At 43.7% G+C, this 16,911-nt stretch overlaps 1 protein-coding gene across 5 annotated transcripts; it reads left to right on the top strand.

Moving 5' to 3' along the window:
- The first annotated feature begins 27 nt into the window (after positions 1–27).
- On the top strand, positions 28–14,591 carry GSKIP (GSK3B interacting protein). 5 transcript variants are annotated; one of them, XM_037130284.2, is made up of 4 exons: positions 28–129; positions 8,349–8,573; positions 9,775–10,033; positions 12,812–14,591. In XM_037130284.2, the coding sequence occupies exons 3-4, from the start codon at positions 9,776–9,778 to the stop codon at positions 12,971–12,973; spliced, it is 420 nt and encodes a 139-aa protein (XP_036986179.1). In that variant the 5' UTR covers positions 28–129; positions 8,349–8,573; position 9,775; the 3' UTR covers positions 12,974–14,591. The 5 variants fall into 5 exon arrangements, with proteins under 5 accessions (XP_036986179.1, XP_036986177.1, XP_036986180.1 ...); XM_037130285.2 differs by lacking the exon at positions 28–129 and adding an exon at positions 195–417; XM_037130282.2 differs by lacking the exon at positions 8,349–8,573 and having other exon boundaries at positions 30–129; positions 12,812–14,590.
- The last annotated feature ends 2,320 nt before the right edge of the window (positions 14,592–16,911 follow it).

The raw sequence follows: 16,911 nt of genomic DNA, 5'->3' as shown, positions 1-16,911 counted from the left end.
GGTTCCGGCTTCCGAAGAGGCGAGGGCTCTGAAGGAGGGGGAGAAGGGGTGGTGCTGCCGAGGGCCGGCTCCTTACGCCCAGGGTGGGCAGATCGGGAGGGCGGACCAGGAGGCCCCGGGCGCGCGCAGGTGAGCTGCGGCCGGGCTGGCTACCGCGGGGGCGGGCCGGGGGCCCTCCGAGCGGGACCCGGCGCAGCAGGCCGGGCCGCACGGGGCGGAGGCCGAAGGGGCCCGCCGCTGGGAGGAGAGGGCTCCAGAGGCGGGCCCGGCCTGGGCCGTCCCCCTCCTCTCACACCCGGACGCGGGAAACGGACGCCAAGGGGAGGGCTGCGGCCGCTACCGCTTATCCCCGCCGCCTCCGCGTATTGACCGGTGTTGCGCATTGCCAGCAAGTTGTTCGTAGCCCGGCTCGTGCAGGTATCGTTTCCAAGCCTTCCTATTCGTGACTGTGTGGCGGCCGGCGGCTTAAGAAGCGCCTTCTGGGTTCTGGGTGTGCTGCGCCCTGGGTGTGCTACGCCCGGCACCGAGAAACTTGAGTTGTCGAGGATTTGAGTGCAGACCTGCTTTCCGTGGGCCGTGCCCAGGCCTCCCGTCCCCGCGGAAACGTGGGCGATGGGCATCTGCGCCCGGGTGTTGCCGCCTTAGAGGCAACTCCTGCAGAGGCCGAGCTGGCTGTTAACTTAGGCAACCCCGAAAGGCCTGCGGGGCGGGGTGGGGGGGCGGTGGCCAGCGAGCCAGACGTCCGCTTTCGCTAAGAGCCCGACACTGCCGTTTAGCTGAGCCGCTCCGACCAGGGCTCGGCCGTTGGAGCCTTTGCCAACGGTGAGCGGGTTACTGTCGAACCTCCAACTATTGTTAGGAAAATTGAGCGATAGGAGTGAGGAACGAACCTCAACAGAGTCCGATTCACGTAGTTTCATTAAGCATAGTAAATTAAGATGACCTGTGTAAGGAGATTTTATTTGTTTGGTAACTCATGAATGCGATAGAAATGTGTACTGACGGCCCCAAAATGTCGTCAGATAGGGAAAGCTCCGGGTCCCTTCCCTCGACCACCTTTCCGTCTCCGATCCACAGTGCTCTCTGGAGTGTGCATTGCTGGGGTCGCCCCAAGCATTCTCAGCAACCTCGGCTCCCTTGCTCTTCGTGCATTCAAAACCACTCGTTCAAGGTTCATTAAATGAAAGTCTTCGCAACTGCTAAGGTGAACAGGGTGAAGAATCAGGCAGAACCTTCCAGGAGTATGTGGTCTGTAGTGGAAGATCTGCTCCTGTATTCGGTGTAGATGTACTGATTTCCTGCATGAGTCAGGGACTGTTCTAGGTGCCGGGGATACAGCGCTGAACCAGTCAAGGTCCTGGAGTTCACGTTTTATTGAAGGCAGGGGCAGCAAATGAAAATCAAATCGTATTATGTGTGGTGATAAGTGCCATGGGGGCGGGGGGGCGCAATATAAAGGGAGATTTGTCACTCTTATATAGAGGGGTAAGGGAAGGCCTCTCTTTAATAATGTGACATTTTAGAAATTTGGAGAAAACTAGGTAGCAAGGCACTTGAGTACCTGGAAGAGTTGTTTTCCAGGCAGAGGGAACAGCAAGTTTAAGGCCCTAGGACCAGAGCATGCGTGGTGAGTTCAAGGAATATCAGGAAGCAGTGAAGCGGAGGGTGGGTCACATACAAACACAGAGTAATTGTGAGTCAAAATATGTTTAACTCACTAATGAAGGAACCCAGGAAATATTAAAGTTGATGTAAAGTAGTGAAATCAGTGAGAGAAAAACTGATACAATAAAATGGCAAAGTTAGCTCAAAGCTGGCTAGTGGGGTTTTCACTTCCAGCTAAGATTGACTAAGAGAAACCAGATTTATTCTTTCACCTGCGGTTAAAAGAAAAAGTGAGCAAAAATATATGAAACAGTTGTTGTTAAGACTTTGCATCATGCCGTGAAGGACAGTGATCCCTGAGAGGCAGGCTGCAAACGAGGTGGCTCTGTGTCCCAGTTTATTGCCTGTAGAGAATCCCCATCCTGAGGGGAGAAGCCCAGGTCGAGCCCAGGCAGCCTCCCTGAGTTGAGGCTGTGGAGCTAGGGGTCCGTGGGCCGCTGGGACAGAGCCCTGGACGGTAGAGAGCTGGAGGGGGAGCTGTGGAGATGCATGGAAGGTCCCCCTCCATCCTGCAACTCAGCAGCATCAGCACTTGGTTGTGAAGAAACAGCCCTGGGCTGGGGAAGAAAGGACTTTGGGGGAATCAGGAAAGACCAAGGACAGTCCTGTTTCTGTCACCCAGAGCGGAAAACCTCATAATCCATACATCATTGGGTAGACCTCTCAGAAAGGGTTTGCCCCTACATCGGAGCAGAAGTAATCAGAGACTAAATGCAGCTTTGGTACCACTTTAAAAAGTTAGGAGCAAGGCTCAAAAGAACAGGCTGTTTTCAGATAACTTAACTACATTCCAGGACAATGCTCAGTAAAGTTAATAAGAATATAAAAATACCTAGCACCATACAAGGTAAAATTCACAATGTCTGGAATCCAGTCAAAAATTACCAGGCATGCAAAGCAGCAGTATACAACCCATAATGAGGAGAAAAGTCTATCAATTAAAACTGACGTAGAAGTAACAATGAAATTAGTACACATTAAAACACATTGTAGCTATTCATATGTTAAAAAAAAAAACTAGAGAAAAGATTGGACAAATTAAGAAGAGACAGTGCAAAAAGAAAACCATTTTTTTAGACCCAAGTAGAAGAAACTAAGTAGGTTTTACAGAAGAAACCATTAGTGAACCCGAGTGCCACGGTCCAGCCGCAGCTGGGCCCAGGGGCGCCTGAAAGGTGGGTAAGGCATCGGCGATGGGAGACCAGTGCCAACTCGACTCGGAGGACGGTGGAGCTCTGTTCCATTTATTGCAAGTACAAGCGGGTTTTTATATTTTTGGTAGCAATTAATGTTTGCAGTTAGGCGAAGAAGGAAATTTTCTACCCAGGTATTTTAAATCAGACAATTAGAAATAGCTGTATGTACAGAGTTTGAATATCTTATTGTTTATTAAAGTTCTCAGAATTTGTCATGGGGCAAAAGGATACGCTAGACTGAGTAGAGGTTATCGGAAATTATTATAAGGCCTTTGTGATGTCTAACTTAGCTATCTATCTTTTCTGTCTAAAATGTTTCTCCATGTACTATGGACTCTGACTCCCTGGTAATGGTTTCTACATACTTAGTTTGTAATAGCTAACCAGCTTCTCTTATTTCTTTGCCTAATTCTAATTGATATATATTCCTATTCAAGGTAAGGGAGGGGCTGTTACTCCAACAACTTTTGGACATTCAGGGGATATTTCATTAGAGGGGATTTTATTCTCTGGTCAAGAAATTATTTTGTACAACTTCATTGGAATTATGCAAATCAATGAACCTGAAATACAGGTGTCTTAACAATCCCACCACCTTTTGATCACATGAGTTCTTATATGGGAACAGTCGGGGATAATTTCGTACTCAGGTTTATAAACACCTTGTTTATACAGTTTTGGGGGCATGACTCAGTAGTCTGGGGAGAACTAGTTGTCCCTTCAGAATTTTCCTCAAAGTTAATCATTGACTCACTTCGAGCTCTTTCTCCTCATGGCCTGTTCTTATGGGAATCAGGGTACAATGTAAGACCATGAATAACATCAGCAAGGAAGTTACTAAGAGCAATCCTCCAAAAATTGCCGCCCCCCCCCCTTTGTATGCCATGTTCTCTTCCATACAGATGGATTCCTTGAATTCCTTCTTTCCACGTCCAGACCTTGTCGGACAACATGGTTGGAAGAGGACGTGGCACCTGAATGCACAGCGGCAGAAACTGTTCAGAGTGAAACACAAAGAGAAGAGAAACTGAAAAACGTTAATGAAGCAGTGAGGAGCAGGACAGCTTCACTTGGACCGATGTTCTTGAAATTGAAGTCTTCAGAGAGAAAAGGAACAGATAAATAAAGAAATGATGGCCAGATTTTTTTGAAGTTTATTGAAACTATAAACCCAAGGGAAATGGCTCAGTGAACCCCAAAGCAACAGAAACATGAAGAAAATTATAGCAACAGGAACCAAGATAACAATGGCATCAGATTTCTCATAGGAAACAATGCAAGATACTAATAAGAAATATCTTTATTACCCAATCTTGAAAGGGGGGGGGTGGTACTTGTCAGCCCAGGATTCTGTTCCCAACAAAAACACCTTTCAAAAAGGAAGACAAACGAAGACTTGCTGGGGTGTGCAAAAGCTGGAAGAATTTAACAGCATCAGACGTGTGCTGCAGGCAGTGTTGAAGGAAACCCGTCGGCACAGGGAAAATGACGCAGGTGTAGATCAACGTGAAGGGATGAGGGCACCGGAAATAGTGTCTGTGTGGTTACACGAAACATGCTTTTTTATCCCCTAAGCTTTTATCCCCCATCACTTTAAAATAATTGACTGTTTAAAGCAAAAATAGCACGTATTGTGAGGTTTCTAACATATGATGAAGTAAAATGCATGACAAAAATAGCACGAAGATTATATTATAAGGTTCTTATTGTACGTGTAGAAAAGTAGAACATCACTTGAAGATACATTGTCCTAAGTTAAAGCTGTATACTGTAAACTCTAAAACCACCATAAACACACAACAAAGAATTATAGTTAATACCCTGGCTGGTGTGGCTCAGTGGATTGAGCACCAGCCTGAGAACCAAAGGGTCGCTGGTTCGGTTCCCAATCAGGGCACATGTCTGGGTTGTGGGCCAGGTCCCCAGTGTGGGGCATGCAAGATGCAACCGCACATTGATGTTTCTCTCTCTTCCCCTCTGTCTAAAAATAAACAAATATTCTTTTAAAAAAGCAAAGAATTATAGTTAATAAGCCACCAAAGGATATAAACTAGACCAAAAGAGTGGTTAGTCCAAAAGTGAGCAAAAAAAAAGAAAGAAAGAAAAGGAAATAAAGTACAGATGGGACAAATAGAAAACAAACAACATGATAGATAGTAATCAGTCAGTTATAACAATCATATCAATAAGCACAGTGATGTTATGAAATGCAGATGGTCCTAACACCCCAATTAAGTGACAGAGATTACGAGATTGGACAAAAAAGCAGTACCAAACTATATTCTGCCTACAGGAAACCCAGTTTAAATATAAAACCATTTTTATTCCCATTTTCAAGAGCCTAAAATAGCCTATTGTGTCAAAAATAAATCCCCCAGTCCTACGTATCAGCACCATGTCAAATTACTTACCTATGACTCCCTTAACATCTTCCTCCAGTACACTGGCCAGCCTAGTCTCTTTCCAGCTCCTGCCACAGGAATGGTAAGGAGTCCCGTACAGACTCGCTTATACATCATTCCCTTTGAAGAAGTCTTCAGAATTCTCCAGTCCTTTCAGCTCAACTATAACTTTTCATCTGTGTTCCTTCAAAATCAATTTTGATTGACCTGTTTCTTGAGTCAGACCCTATTATAATCATGATTATGTCATAAGTCATAGAATATCAGAGCTCTTAAGAACTGTAAAAATTTCCTACAAGTACCCCTTGTTTTACAGATTAAAAAAACTGTGAGTCCAGTGAGGTTACGTGGTTACGTGAGGTTACGTGACCAACCTAGGTTCACACAAGTTTAGTGGTAATTTTTCAGTAGGGCCAAGACATACTGTTTTCTCTAATTATCTGCATTCCCAATTAAGTACATTTCTTAGGTTATAATTATAATGTGTGTGCATGGCATTAATATTTGTGTACATATTTAATGTACCTGTCCTGTCTGCCCGGTGAGGCTGAAAGCTACCAGTAGACAACGTTAATTAGTGTCCCAGTGCCTAGAAAAATGCTGGATACATAGGTACACAGTGGATTATGATAAATGACTAAGAAATCCAGAGTCTTACTTGACAAGACTACAAAATACAAGAAGTAATTCTCTAGTTTTTACCATTTGAAACAATGATAGTTTCCCTTAATAGGTTAGCTATGCTTCAAAACAGATTTTGTAAAAATATCTGTAAATATGGCTCCTCATTTATATAGTGAGTTTAGTTCATTACCTTTAAATGTCAACCATGATATAAACTCAGTACACTCCACAAATGTTCACACCGGTCTAGCCCTGCACTAACAGTAGCCACCTACCTATTTAAATCTACATGAATGAAAATGAAATAAAATTTGAAATTTAGTTCCTCAGTCACTTGAGCCAAACTTTGCATGCCAGGTGTGGCCGGTAGCTGCTATACTGGACAGCACAAATAAATGCCATTTCCGTCATCACAAAGTTCTGCTGGTCTAGGATTTCTTACGTGATAGTTGTTTTGGCTGCAGAAGGAAAACCAAAGAGTTTACAGGGTCACATGGCCGAGCCGGCCAGTCCGCCAGCCTGACTGGAGGCGTCACTGGGGATTGCGGTGCTCGCTTTGGCAGCGGGTGCCCTGGGGTTGGAACAATGCAGTGGTTAGCAGGGCCCCGCAAGGGCGACATGCAAATTCATAAAATGTCCCGTACTTTTAAAACCAAAGAGTAATTGTAGTAGGTAAGCCTTTGCCAAAATGGGCATGTATTTCCTCTTCCTCAGTTTACAGAAGCAAGAAGATAGTAAGTTCCCATTTCATATTTTACCTTCTGTTTAAATTCATCTTTATCTTTTAATAATTTAATTGTGGTTGTATGTCTGTGTAAATGTATATATAATGAGGTGTCTACTCAAAAAGTTTTGGTTACTGGGATGCGTAGTCGAAAAAGTGGAAGCCACTTCTCTGGGCCCTGTGACTAAGGCCACCCTGTGCTCTGCTCTGGTTCTGTAACTCCTGTTACCACCAGCTGCCTGCATGGTTTGAGGCTCCATGCTCAAACTGCTCAAGAGAAAATTTGATTGGCTAGGCTAATTACCACCCAGAGTCAGGTAGTTGGACAGAGCTCTTGATTCCGGACAACCTGTAGCACCTTGCCCACTCTGAGATGGTCACTCGGTTGAGACGCCCATCCCCAGGGCCTGTGCCGCAATGGCAGGGCTGGAATTGCAGAGTGCAGAGCATGAAACCTGTAACTAAGGCAGCTCTCCAAAGAAGCCGTGAACTTGACGAGTGCTCTGGGCCTCCTTTGGATCGAGCCATCTGAACTGCCTGTTTAAATTGCCCATCCAGTGTGTAAAGTAAATTGTGGCCCTGGCTGGTGTGGCTCAGTGGATTGAGTGCCTGGAACTGCAGGTCTCAGTTCAATTCCCAGTCGGGGCTCGGGCCTGGGTTGCGGACTGGGTCCCCAGTTGGGGGGCGTGCGAGAGGCAACCAGTTGATGTAGCTCCCTTACATGGGTTCCTCGCCTCTTTTTCTCTCTTCCTCCCCCTCTCTCTAGATAAATAAATAAAATCTCTTTTAAAAAGAAAAGTAAATTATGGCTGTTCAGAAAGAAAGGGCAGACAGTGGAGTCTCTTCAGCTGCCCTCACACGCTTATCTGCTGGTAGGGTATGGACACCGGTAGACAGTAATCCCCCCAGGAGTTACCCACATCCGAATCCCAGAGCTGTGAACGTGGTACCTTACATGGCAAAGCGGACTTTAGATTTCTCACTTCCAGAATTAGAAATTCGTACTGTTCTAAGCCCGCCAAGATCATGATTATTTGTGACAGCAGCAATGCAGAACTAATGCATATTGCTATTCAAATTCTGTAAAGACTTTAAAAGTACTTTTTATATCACAGGCACAAAAATATGGGGGTTCCTTTTTTTTTTACCTCTTCCATAAAGCTGCTGAAGCACTAAATCGCTGCTTTTCATCGGTGATACCCACCATCACTGGAGATACTTTGGGTTGCCAGTAAAGTGAGGGAATTTACCGGCCGCTAACTGGGAAGTGCGGGTGAGACCGCCGCCGCCGGGCCGGCAGCCTTTCCCGGTGCCTCTCTTGGCCCTGCTCTTTCCCCTGGTCAGCACGGACTCGGGCTGGTTTCCTGTTGCAGGATGCCTGCCGGGAACAGCTGGAACTCTGCTCTGGGGTTGAGTGACTGGAAAGAGTTTCGTGTGTTGATTAGTTTAGGGCGCTCAGTAACTGGGGTTGGGGCCCGTCTCACCCAGATTGCTCACTCGGTCAGAGAAGGGGGCATTATGATGCTTCTTGGAAAATCTGGGTGCTTTTAGGAAGGGGAAAGGCTATTGATAAATAAGGCCCTGTTATAACCAACAAAGAAGGAATGATAATATTACCTTAAGTAATTAGCTTAAAATGTTATCAACTTCTGTAATGCTTCAGTAATCTATCTTTTTTATTTATATTAGCATCATCAGAAGTTCTGAAAGTCTGCTTTTTTTGTCTGTCACGCAAAGACATTTTAGAAACAAAGTCTCCAGTCTAAGGAAATGCGTCTTCCCCTGCGTTGCCCTTTGGTGCTGATGTCACACCACGACCTCGATGCCCCACTTCCTGACCGTGCGGGGTTCTTCCCTCCTGCTAGCGCTGCATCCCTCACCTTTCTCCTCCATCACTGAGGTCCTGGTTGCAGGGGACTGGATTCTTGTTTTAAAGACTTACTGTTAAGCTGTCTTTTTCATGTAAGGATGATTATTATTTCTGACATCCCTAATTGAGATACTTGATTACTTAAGCCAAATTACAATGTGTGGTATTCATGATATTAAGAGATTTATAATGGACAGTCACATTTTGAAGTCTTCAAACTGACTTTTGGGGGTGCTCTTATACGTAAAACCAAGTATGAAGGAATATGATGATTATTTTTAAAGTAGAAATTTTTAGAAAACAAATGTTTTCACTATCTTATACAGTAAATCAATGTTATACTTCAGTTTTCTGACAAATTGTCCCCAGCAGTAATTGGTAAATTTATAATTAACTTGTATTGTTAGGAGTGACCAATTCTGGAGAGTGCTGTTGAGTGCTTGATCTAAAGGGTCTTTAAAACATATCCTTAGTTGAAATAGGACTGGAAGACTATCTTATTTGTACATTTGCTGTGTAATTTTAAAATAGATTTACATAGTGTATTACTAATTGTCTTTAGCAGATAGTTTTCACTTGTGTGAATGACATGCAGCTATAGGAACTCTAGCTCCTTGATATTTTTGCTGATAATTTAACAAGACTATACAGTAGAGTCACCCGGAAGCTCTGAAAAATATTCATAGAGATTTTGATTCAGTTTCTCTGAGGGTCAGTGGCTGGGGGCATCATTCTTTGCCTCTCAAGTTGGTAAATATTTAAAAATATTGGAAAGAATGTGGTTTTATAAAGAGAGAGAGCAGTCCTTCAGATTCTCTTGGTGGAATTTAAATCAGCACAGCCTTTTGTTGTTGAAGGTGAGTCAGCATTATCTCCTGAAGGTTAAACTGAGCATGTGCTTTGACTCAGCAGTTCCAGTTCTGAGTATCCTAGAAAAATAACGACACATTTAAGAGGAAGTACGTGTTAAGGTTTTTACTGAGGCATTGTTTGAAATAGCTGGAAACTAGTATTTTCAATTGTTATCAATATGGGAACTAGCCCTTTGGGGAGAAATGGAGAACAGAGACTTTTTTCTGAACATCTGTAAGTGTCTGATATTTTGCTGTGAAAAACTATTACAAATGGTTTTAAACAGTATTTTAGAGAAAAGTTGTCAACTAGTTAATGTTCTCTATTAAGCAGCAGTTGTAAGGTACAGGTACTTGTACTCAAACAGTACAAGACATCTTTCTGTGAAGAAGTATTTGGACCATCTTTCTGTAAAGAAGTTTTCTGCCTCCTTTTTTGCAGAATGGAAACCGACTGCAATCCCATGGAGCTAAGCAGTATGTCAGGATTTGAGGAAAATGCAGAGATGAACGGTTTTGAAGGGACCGATATGAAAGACATGAGGCTGGAAGCCGACGCTGTAGTCAACGACGTGCTCTTCGCCGTGAACAGCATGTTCGTCTCGAAGACCCTGCGCTGTGCCGACGACGTGGCCTACATCAACGTGGAGACGAGGGAGAGGGAGCGGTACTGCCTGGAGCTCACGGAAGCGGGGCTCAGGGTGAGTGCCTGTCCCTCTGCGAACAGGGACGTTATTTATGTCTGTACCGCCAGGTCAGAGAGGGGGCAGCGGGTGGGAAAGAGTGTCAAATGAGAACTCAACACTCAGTAGCTTCCAAGATCATTTCAAGGGAAACTTTTGCTAGGAGTTTTTAATAATCCTGGTCTTTTGTCAGCATGGGAAAATGGAATTTATTTTAAATTTGATTGGCAGTGTTACTTTAATTACCACCCCCAAGTTAATTCATTTGTTTCCTATAGCTAAACATGTTGGTACACCAAAAGTATGCACCCCTGCACTGGCTGAGTCTCGGCCGCTGTATTGAGAGCGCCTTCCCACCTCCTAGAAATGTCTCTTCCATTCAGACAGCGCACTTGACTCCGCTGTTGGACCACAGTCAGTCTCAGCAGACGGTTGTCCCTCACGTTTCTAGGAGTGTCGTCTTGGCTCCTCGTTGCATGGCGCTCTAGATTGTGTGTGCAGTTTGCTAGGCGGAGTGATCTCCCTGTGGCCTTGAACCAGAACCCTGAGTGTAGAAGAGTAGAAAGTACCACCTGAAACCAACTTTTTATTTAAAAAAAAAAAAACAACACTGTAAAAGTTTTGACCTCCTGAACAAAGTAATAGGTCATTAGAAACTCCAAAATTTAGTTTTAACTTTACTGATTAATTCATAGTCCATTGCCACCAAAGTTCTCTAACATTTCTGTTTTTCCGTACGTAAGAAGTAATCCCCCAAACTTGCCCAGAGTTATAAGGCCTGAGCAAGTAAGAATGTCGTGTAATAGTATGTTCAATGGCTACATGGATGTTTATTTCACTAGATTCGGTTCCCTTGAGATGTATGTGAATCACGTGTTGTGTATGTTCCCTGGCGGAGGTCGCGTGCATTGATGCAAACGCTAAGCCTGCAGCAGCACCGTAGGCTGCTGCCTAGCTTAGGGAGTGGCGCCTGCATGAACTAGCTTTGTACACTCCTGTCTGAATCCCCAAATCTGAACTAGAAGCCTGTAGTCTTTAGAAATGGATCTTAAATAGAAATAGGCAGATCGAAAGTGGAGGTGAACGACCCCGGATAAATTCATCCTGTTTTCTGTCGGTGAAGGCTGCGGCCGCTGCGGTGAGGTGGGCAGGCCCTGATGGGGTCCTCCGACGTCTTACACGAGAGTCAGAGTGCACCTGGGTCAGCTAGGCAGCCTGTCCGAGTCCGAGTCTTCACCTGTAACCTGGAGAGTGAATGTAAAAGCTGAAGAGGACCAGAGGATGATTGGAGAGTGCACAGTAAGGTCGGATCACTTGGTGTAAAGCCTGGCGTGCTCGGTGTGAGATAACTTTTCAACCCGATTCAGCTAACAGTCGTGGAGCGCTTACCCCGGGTCAGGAATTGGACAGGAAACCGGGAGTGAGACGTGATCCCAGCCCCCTAAGAGGACAGCCTCACGGAGGTGCGAGGGGCCGACGGAACTGTGATGAAGTGGTCCCCCCCTTGCCTGCAGTTCCCTGTGGTCAGCCACGTCTCCAAGCAGTAAATGGAAAAGTACAGAAATGCACAACTTACGCATTTGAAACGGCGCGCCTTTCCGAGCAGTGTGGTGGAATCTCACGCCATCCCGCCCCGTGCCGCCCAGGACAGGAGTCATCCCTTTGTCCTGCGTGTCCTTGCCGTCTCCAGGCCGCCCTTTCCGCCCGTAGCCACCATCTGTTATCGGATCGGTTGTCGGAGAGACCGCAGCCACCAAACTTGTAACTGCAGTGTATTGTTGTGATCGTTCTGTTTTATTTATTAGTTTTGTTCATCTCTTACTATGCCAAATTTATAAATTTAACTGTGTCGCCGGTATCTGTGTATTGGAACAAACCCGGTCTACATCCGGTTCGGTGCTCCTGGTCGTTCCACTAGGAACACCTGCCTGTGGATAGGGGGCGCTGCTGTGCACTGTGCAAAGTGCTGCTGTGAAGCGAGGCTCTGGAGGTGTGAGTCCCCGTCCTGGGGTGTTTGCCCCTGCTTTTCATGAAAACACGACCACCACCGCCTCTGCGGCTAATAACATGAACTTGGGTATTCTGTGGCTTGGATAAGTGTCGTAAAAATCCAGCATTTATAGAGGGAATTCACGAGCTTAGTCAACAAAAACTAAAGTGATTTTGCCCTGTACTGTGCTGTGATATTTCGTGATCTTGGTGGAGAGAAAAGCTTTAGCTGCATTTAAAGAAAAAAAATAACATTCCCTGTTATTTCACTGAGTTAGTGTTTGTTTCTCTATGTTAGATAAGTAAATGTATTACTAATGTGAAATGCCCTTTCAGATAACTAATTATATAAAGCAGGATTAATGTTATGAACATTTTCCAGAATTCTCTATAAAAATAAGCCAAACCAAATAGTGGTAAAAATGCGGATCAATAATTTATTATTTGTTATAGTACCTGTATGTAGCAGACCTCAGTATGTGGACTTAAATCGAAGCACGTTTTAGGTTATGAAAAGAAAATACTGTTTTGTGTGGCTTTTTAAATTTGTTCTGTTTTCCATTTGTTTTAGGATCAGGAGTAGGCCAATCAAACCATTAAAGTGTAGAGGAAAAAATTGTGAATAGAGCATTTTGTAGGGGTTGTTTATACTGAGTTATAAATTGCTTAAAGGTTGTATCAAAAATGCATGCATATTTTACCTGTTGATTGAAAAAGTGTCATTAGAGAGTGACCCACGTAAACAGGTGGTTTTTGCTGTCTGTGCCAAGATGAAGTCCAGTTACCGACTCCACTGTTCTCTTGCAGGTGGTGGGCTATGCTTTTGACCAGGTGGACGATCAGCTGCACACCCCCTACCATGAAACGGTCTACTCCCTGTTGGACGCGCTCAGCCCTGCCTACCGGGATGCCTTCGGAAATGCTCTCCTTCAGAGACTGGAAGCTTTGAAAAGAGACGAGCAGTCGTGACCAAGCTTTTTCCTTGTAGAGGGGCGACGGCTGGAGCAAAATATTGGCATGAAGCTTGAAATTCTTGCATATGGTCATAGGAGAAATGCATCTTTGGTTTTGTGTTTTCATCATTCTTGCTTCAAATTTGGCTTTTGACTCAACATTATTGACTAATAAATCATCTTTCTTAGTTTCTGATTCATGAAGGGAATCCTGAGGCCATTGCTATGATAGCATCATGAAGACATTCAGATTTCTTCACATAGTATCTCTGCATTTCAAAGCGGAATCACTGTTTCATTCTCTTACTCCAGGGCTTTGATACTGCCAGCGCTCTCTATTACACGGGAACTTCTGTATTTGCACAGTAACGTGGGAATTAAAATGACCTAACGGCAAACTCTGATTCGGCTACATCAGGGTTTACTACCAGCCTGGACTAACGTTACAGTGATTATTTTGGTTCTAGCCTTACTGGAAACAAATGATCAACTAGTTTCCCCTGCACAAATTTTGAAATTCACTGCTTCATTTAATCTGTTTATATTACTAATATGGACTGATAAAGACGGATTAATTCTATATCACTTAGCTAGTATTAAATGAACAACAGGGACTGAAAAGTTCTGTATTCCTTGTCTGCAACAGCCAGCCAACTAAGAGGACAAACCGTTAGCAAATGAATGTAATAATTACTTTTTCCAAGGTATTTAAGCACATTAGCAAATACAGGAAAAGGCTCCATTCTTAACAAAAACTTCTTCAATGCGTGGGATTTAAAAGAGAAGATTCAGATTTCTTAAAAAGACAATATTTTGGCCTGTGTTGATTCCTATTATGAATGTTTGTTTACATGACTTACAGTATATGTTCAGAAAGTATTTTTGCTTCAACATTTACTTTCTACGATGTGTAATGCTTGACATTCCCGCAGCGCTGCCCCTTCCCCAGTGAGTGTGCAGTGTTTTGTCTCAGTGCTAAATCCACAGTGGAATGTGAGTGCGCTGTGGGGGTTCGAAACCAAAGGGTGAAGGAAGCACCCGAGACGTCCTGTTTGAAAGGGGAGAGTCTGTATTTTATATTTTATTACAGGTACTGATCTTTATAAACTTAATAAACTATGCCGTGCTGCTTCATGTTTCCAAGAACATGTTGAATAGTAAGATTGGGGAACATTGGTTTTTAACAGTAGCCTGAAGTGGCAGCTGTAGAAATGCCGAACAAAAATTCTGCACCTCGACACACCTTCAGAAATTTGTCATTTGCAGGCTTTTTAAAATCCTTATTAAATACTAGGTACTTCTAGGCCCTGGAGATGACGTAGACCAGAGCAGGTCAGAGGTCGGTTCAGGTGGCTCTTCCTTGTCAACCGTCGCTGGTGGAACGCTTTCGTCGTGGTTGGTAACTCACGTTCATTCCCAACTCTCCTGTTAGATGCTCGACTGTTGGGCAGTGGAGTCTGACCTCAGGTTGGACCTCCTGTTAATCTCAGGCTAACCGTAAAGGGTATTTGTAAAGTCTGAATAAAATTCTGTTTACTCAGTTTGAGTTTTCAGTATGAAGAAAAAGTGGTTATATGTTTAAAAATTGAAATTGTTCACTTTGTGATAAATGATTGATTCCAAGAGCTTTCGTTTCCATTTTTGAATTATTTATTTTAACATGAGGTGAGTTGCTGTTTTCATGACTGTGAAAGAACAGAGAGACTTAGTAAAACGCAGGTGTTAAAACCTGTTTTCCCTAGATTGCTTAAAGAATTTCACCAGATCACTTAAGCCTTTTATTACACTTCCAAAGGGGGGAAAACTATAAATAACTCTTACAAATCAGTAAGAAAAAAATGAGAACGGGCAAATAATATGATCAAGCAGCTGAGAAAAAAATGATACAGATGTCTAGCATCTGTACGCTAGATACTTGGACAATACTCGGCCTGACCAGTACTTCAACAAAGGTAAATATCACTTGATAATCTCACCTATAATTTAATCATGTGCCTTACTTAAATAAAGTGGTACCGGGAAGGATTTAGCGAGAGGGTGCTCTTACATCCCTTGGGGTGCAGATCGATGCACCCTTTCTGGGGAACGTGGGTGAGAGGCCTTGCCAGAGCGTGTAGCTTCTGTGCTGGCTCCATCCTAGCAACCTAGCATTGAGGGTGGCTCAGCAGATGTACTGCAAGGCTGTTCGTTTTCTCTAACAAAAATTGAGTGGCTCTGAAGGTGATTATGTTATGCTGTATAATTCTCTTGATGGAAAAATATTCAGCCACTAAAAATAATGAAAAGGCAATGGGGGAAAATTTTAACTACATGAAATATATAGCTTGGAAAATACTATTCTATGTAGTAGGGAAAAAATAAAACATTCTACATGTTCGTAGTCCTCACTAGGTGGTAAGATAGGTAATTTTCGCTATACTTTTTCACATTTTCTACAGTTGGTTGTATACATGGTATTTTGCCGTGTATAATCCACACCCATGTTTTTGTGCACGTTATACATGGGATTATTGTACCCATGGTGTGTAATCTTTACACTCGTATAATGCACATTCTTATTTTTCCCTCAAAAAATATGGTTGAAAAAGGGCACATTATATGGCAGAATACAGTACTAGTTGAAGGGGAAATAAATGGCAGTAGATGTAAATGGCCCACAACCCAGGCTAGCTGGAGAACTCTTCTGTCCAGCAAAAAGCACCCTACTGTGCGCAGTCTTGTCTGCTCCCAGGGAGAGGGCAGTGATGATGAACCGGCGCACACCTCATTCCCCGTGGTGACCCGTCCTGCCTTTCCTCCAAGTCCAGAATCAATTATTGCACTTCCAACACAGCAAATGGGTGTGTGGGATCATGCTCACATCTTCCGCTGCACACCACCATTCTCTTTCCTGGGTTCAAAAACAAAATGTGTTGTCCAGGGGAAACACGGAGGTTGGGAAAACACAGGTTCTATGTGACACACTGACTCCAGAACTCTGCCTGCAGCCCATCTAGTCTGTGGTGACAGAGCTGAGACCACAGGCCGCAGGCTTTGCTCAGCAAGCCCACCGGTGAGCAGTCGAGGTGGGCAGAACCCGTCTTCCAATAAAAGCATCTCCTGAACTTGTGATATGAAAGCCGGTTTTGAAAGAGGGAAGGAATAACAGTAAATGATGTGATGGCTGGTATAACAGAATTAACAATCTCTTTTCCTAACCTACCCATATGTAAAATTCTCTGGAAGCCACCCCATTATAACTATGGCGCTAGCACACTTACACGTCACCAGTAATGTGAGCGGTAAGAATGAAACAAAGCTGAGATACTGTATAGGAGCATGAGCAGTTGGTAACTTTCAGAGTACCTACCTGCTTCATATCAATAGGGGAAATAAAATTCTGGAAATGATGCATCTAGTCAATTCTAAAATATTTGACCTAACAAATCATTTGAAAGAATGCCAAAAATAACCCATGGAGTTTTGTACTGAAACTGCATAAATATTTTTCGTTTTAAATCAATAGCACTTCATTGTTGATCGTTTTTTAAAAAGAACGTTGCTATGAGCAAGCCATCCCCAAATTGAGTTTGCAAATTTTCAAAATTAATTATTTTATCAAAACAGAGGTTTCAATGAAACATAGAAAAAAGAAAAGGGTGGAGACAAAAGCAAAAAACAAAAAATGAGGCTCCTATTTGTAGCAGCATACGTAAGGTTTACAGGATAAAAGCATTTCACCCTGGAGACCACTTGAGAAGATGCTTTCGTGCTTGTCTTATCCACTCCTCACAGCCCTGGAGGTGGGTGGGTTCACTCCTGTTTTACAGCCAAAGTAATAGCTCTGGAAAGGTAAAAAGGTGGGTTCCAGTCTCCAGCCAACACCTGCAGAGCTGTAACTCAAAGCCAAGTCGTCTTCTGGAGCTCCCAAGCCATCTCCATTTTTGAGGCAATCAGTATTTTAAAAAATAAAAA

Source organism: Artibeus jamaicensis, unplaced genomic scaffold, assembly GCF_021234435.1.
Source record: "Artibeus jamaicensis isolate MK-2021 breed Jamaican fruit bat unplaced genomic scaffold, CSHL_Jam_final contig_444, whole genome shotgun sequence".
Lineage (NCBI taxonomy): Eukaryota > Metazoa > Chordata > Mammalia > Chiroptera > Phyllostomidae > Artibeus > Artibeus jamaicensis.
The sequence above is the reverse complement of the archived record's forward strand: the minus strand, read 5'-3'. Positions and strand labels throughout refer to the sequence as shown.

Coding starts and splice junctions, on each gene's coding strand:
- GSKIP (XM_037130284.2), top strand. CDS start 9,776: ATGGAAACCGACTGCAATCCCATGGAGCTAAGCAGTATGTCAGGATTT. Junction 10,034..12,811: donor TCACGGAAGCGGGGCTCAGG/GTGAGTGCCTGT, acceptor GTTCTCTTGCAG/GTGGTGGGCTATGCTTTTGA.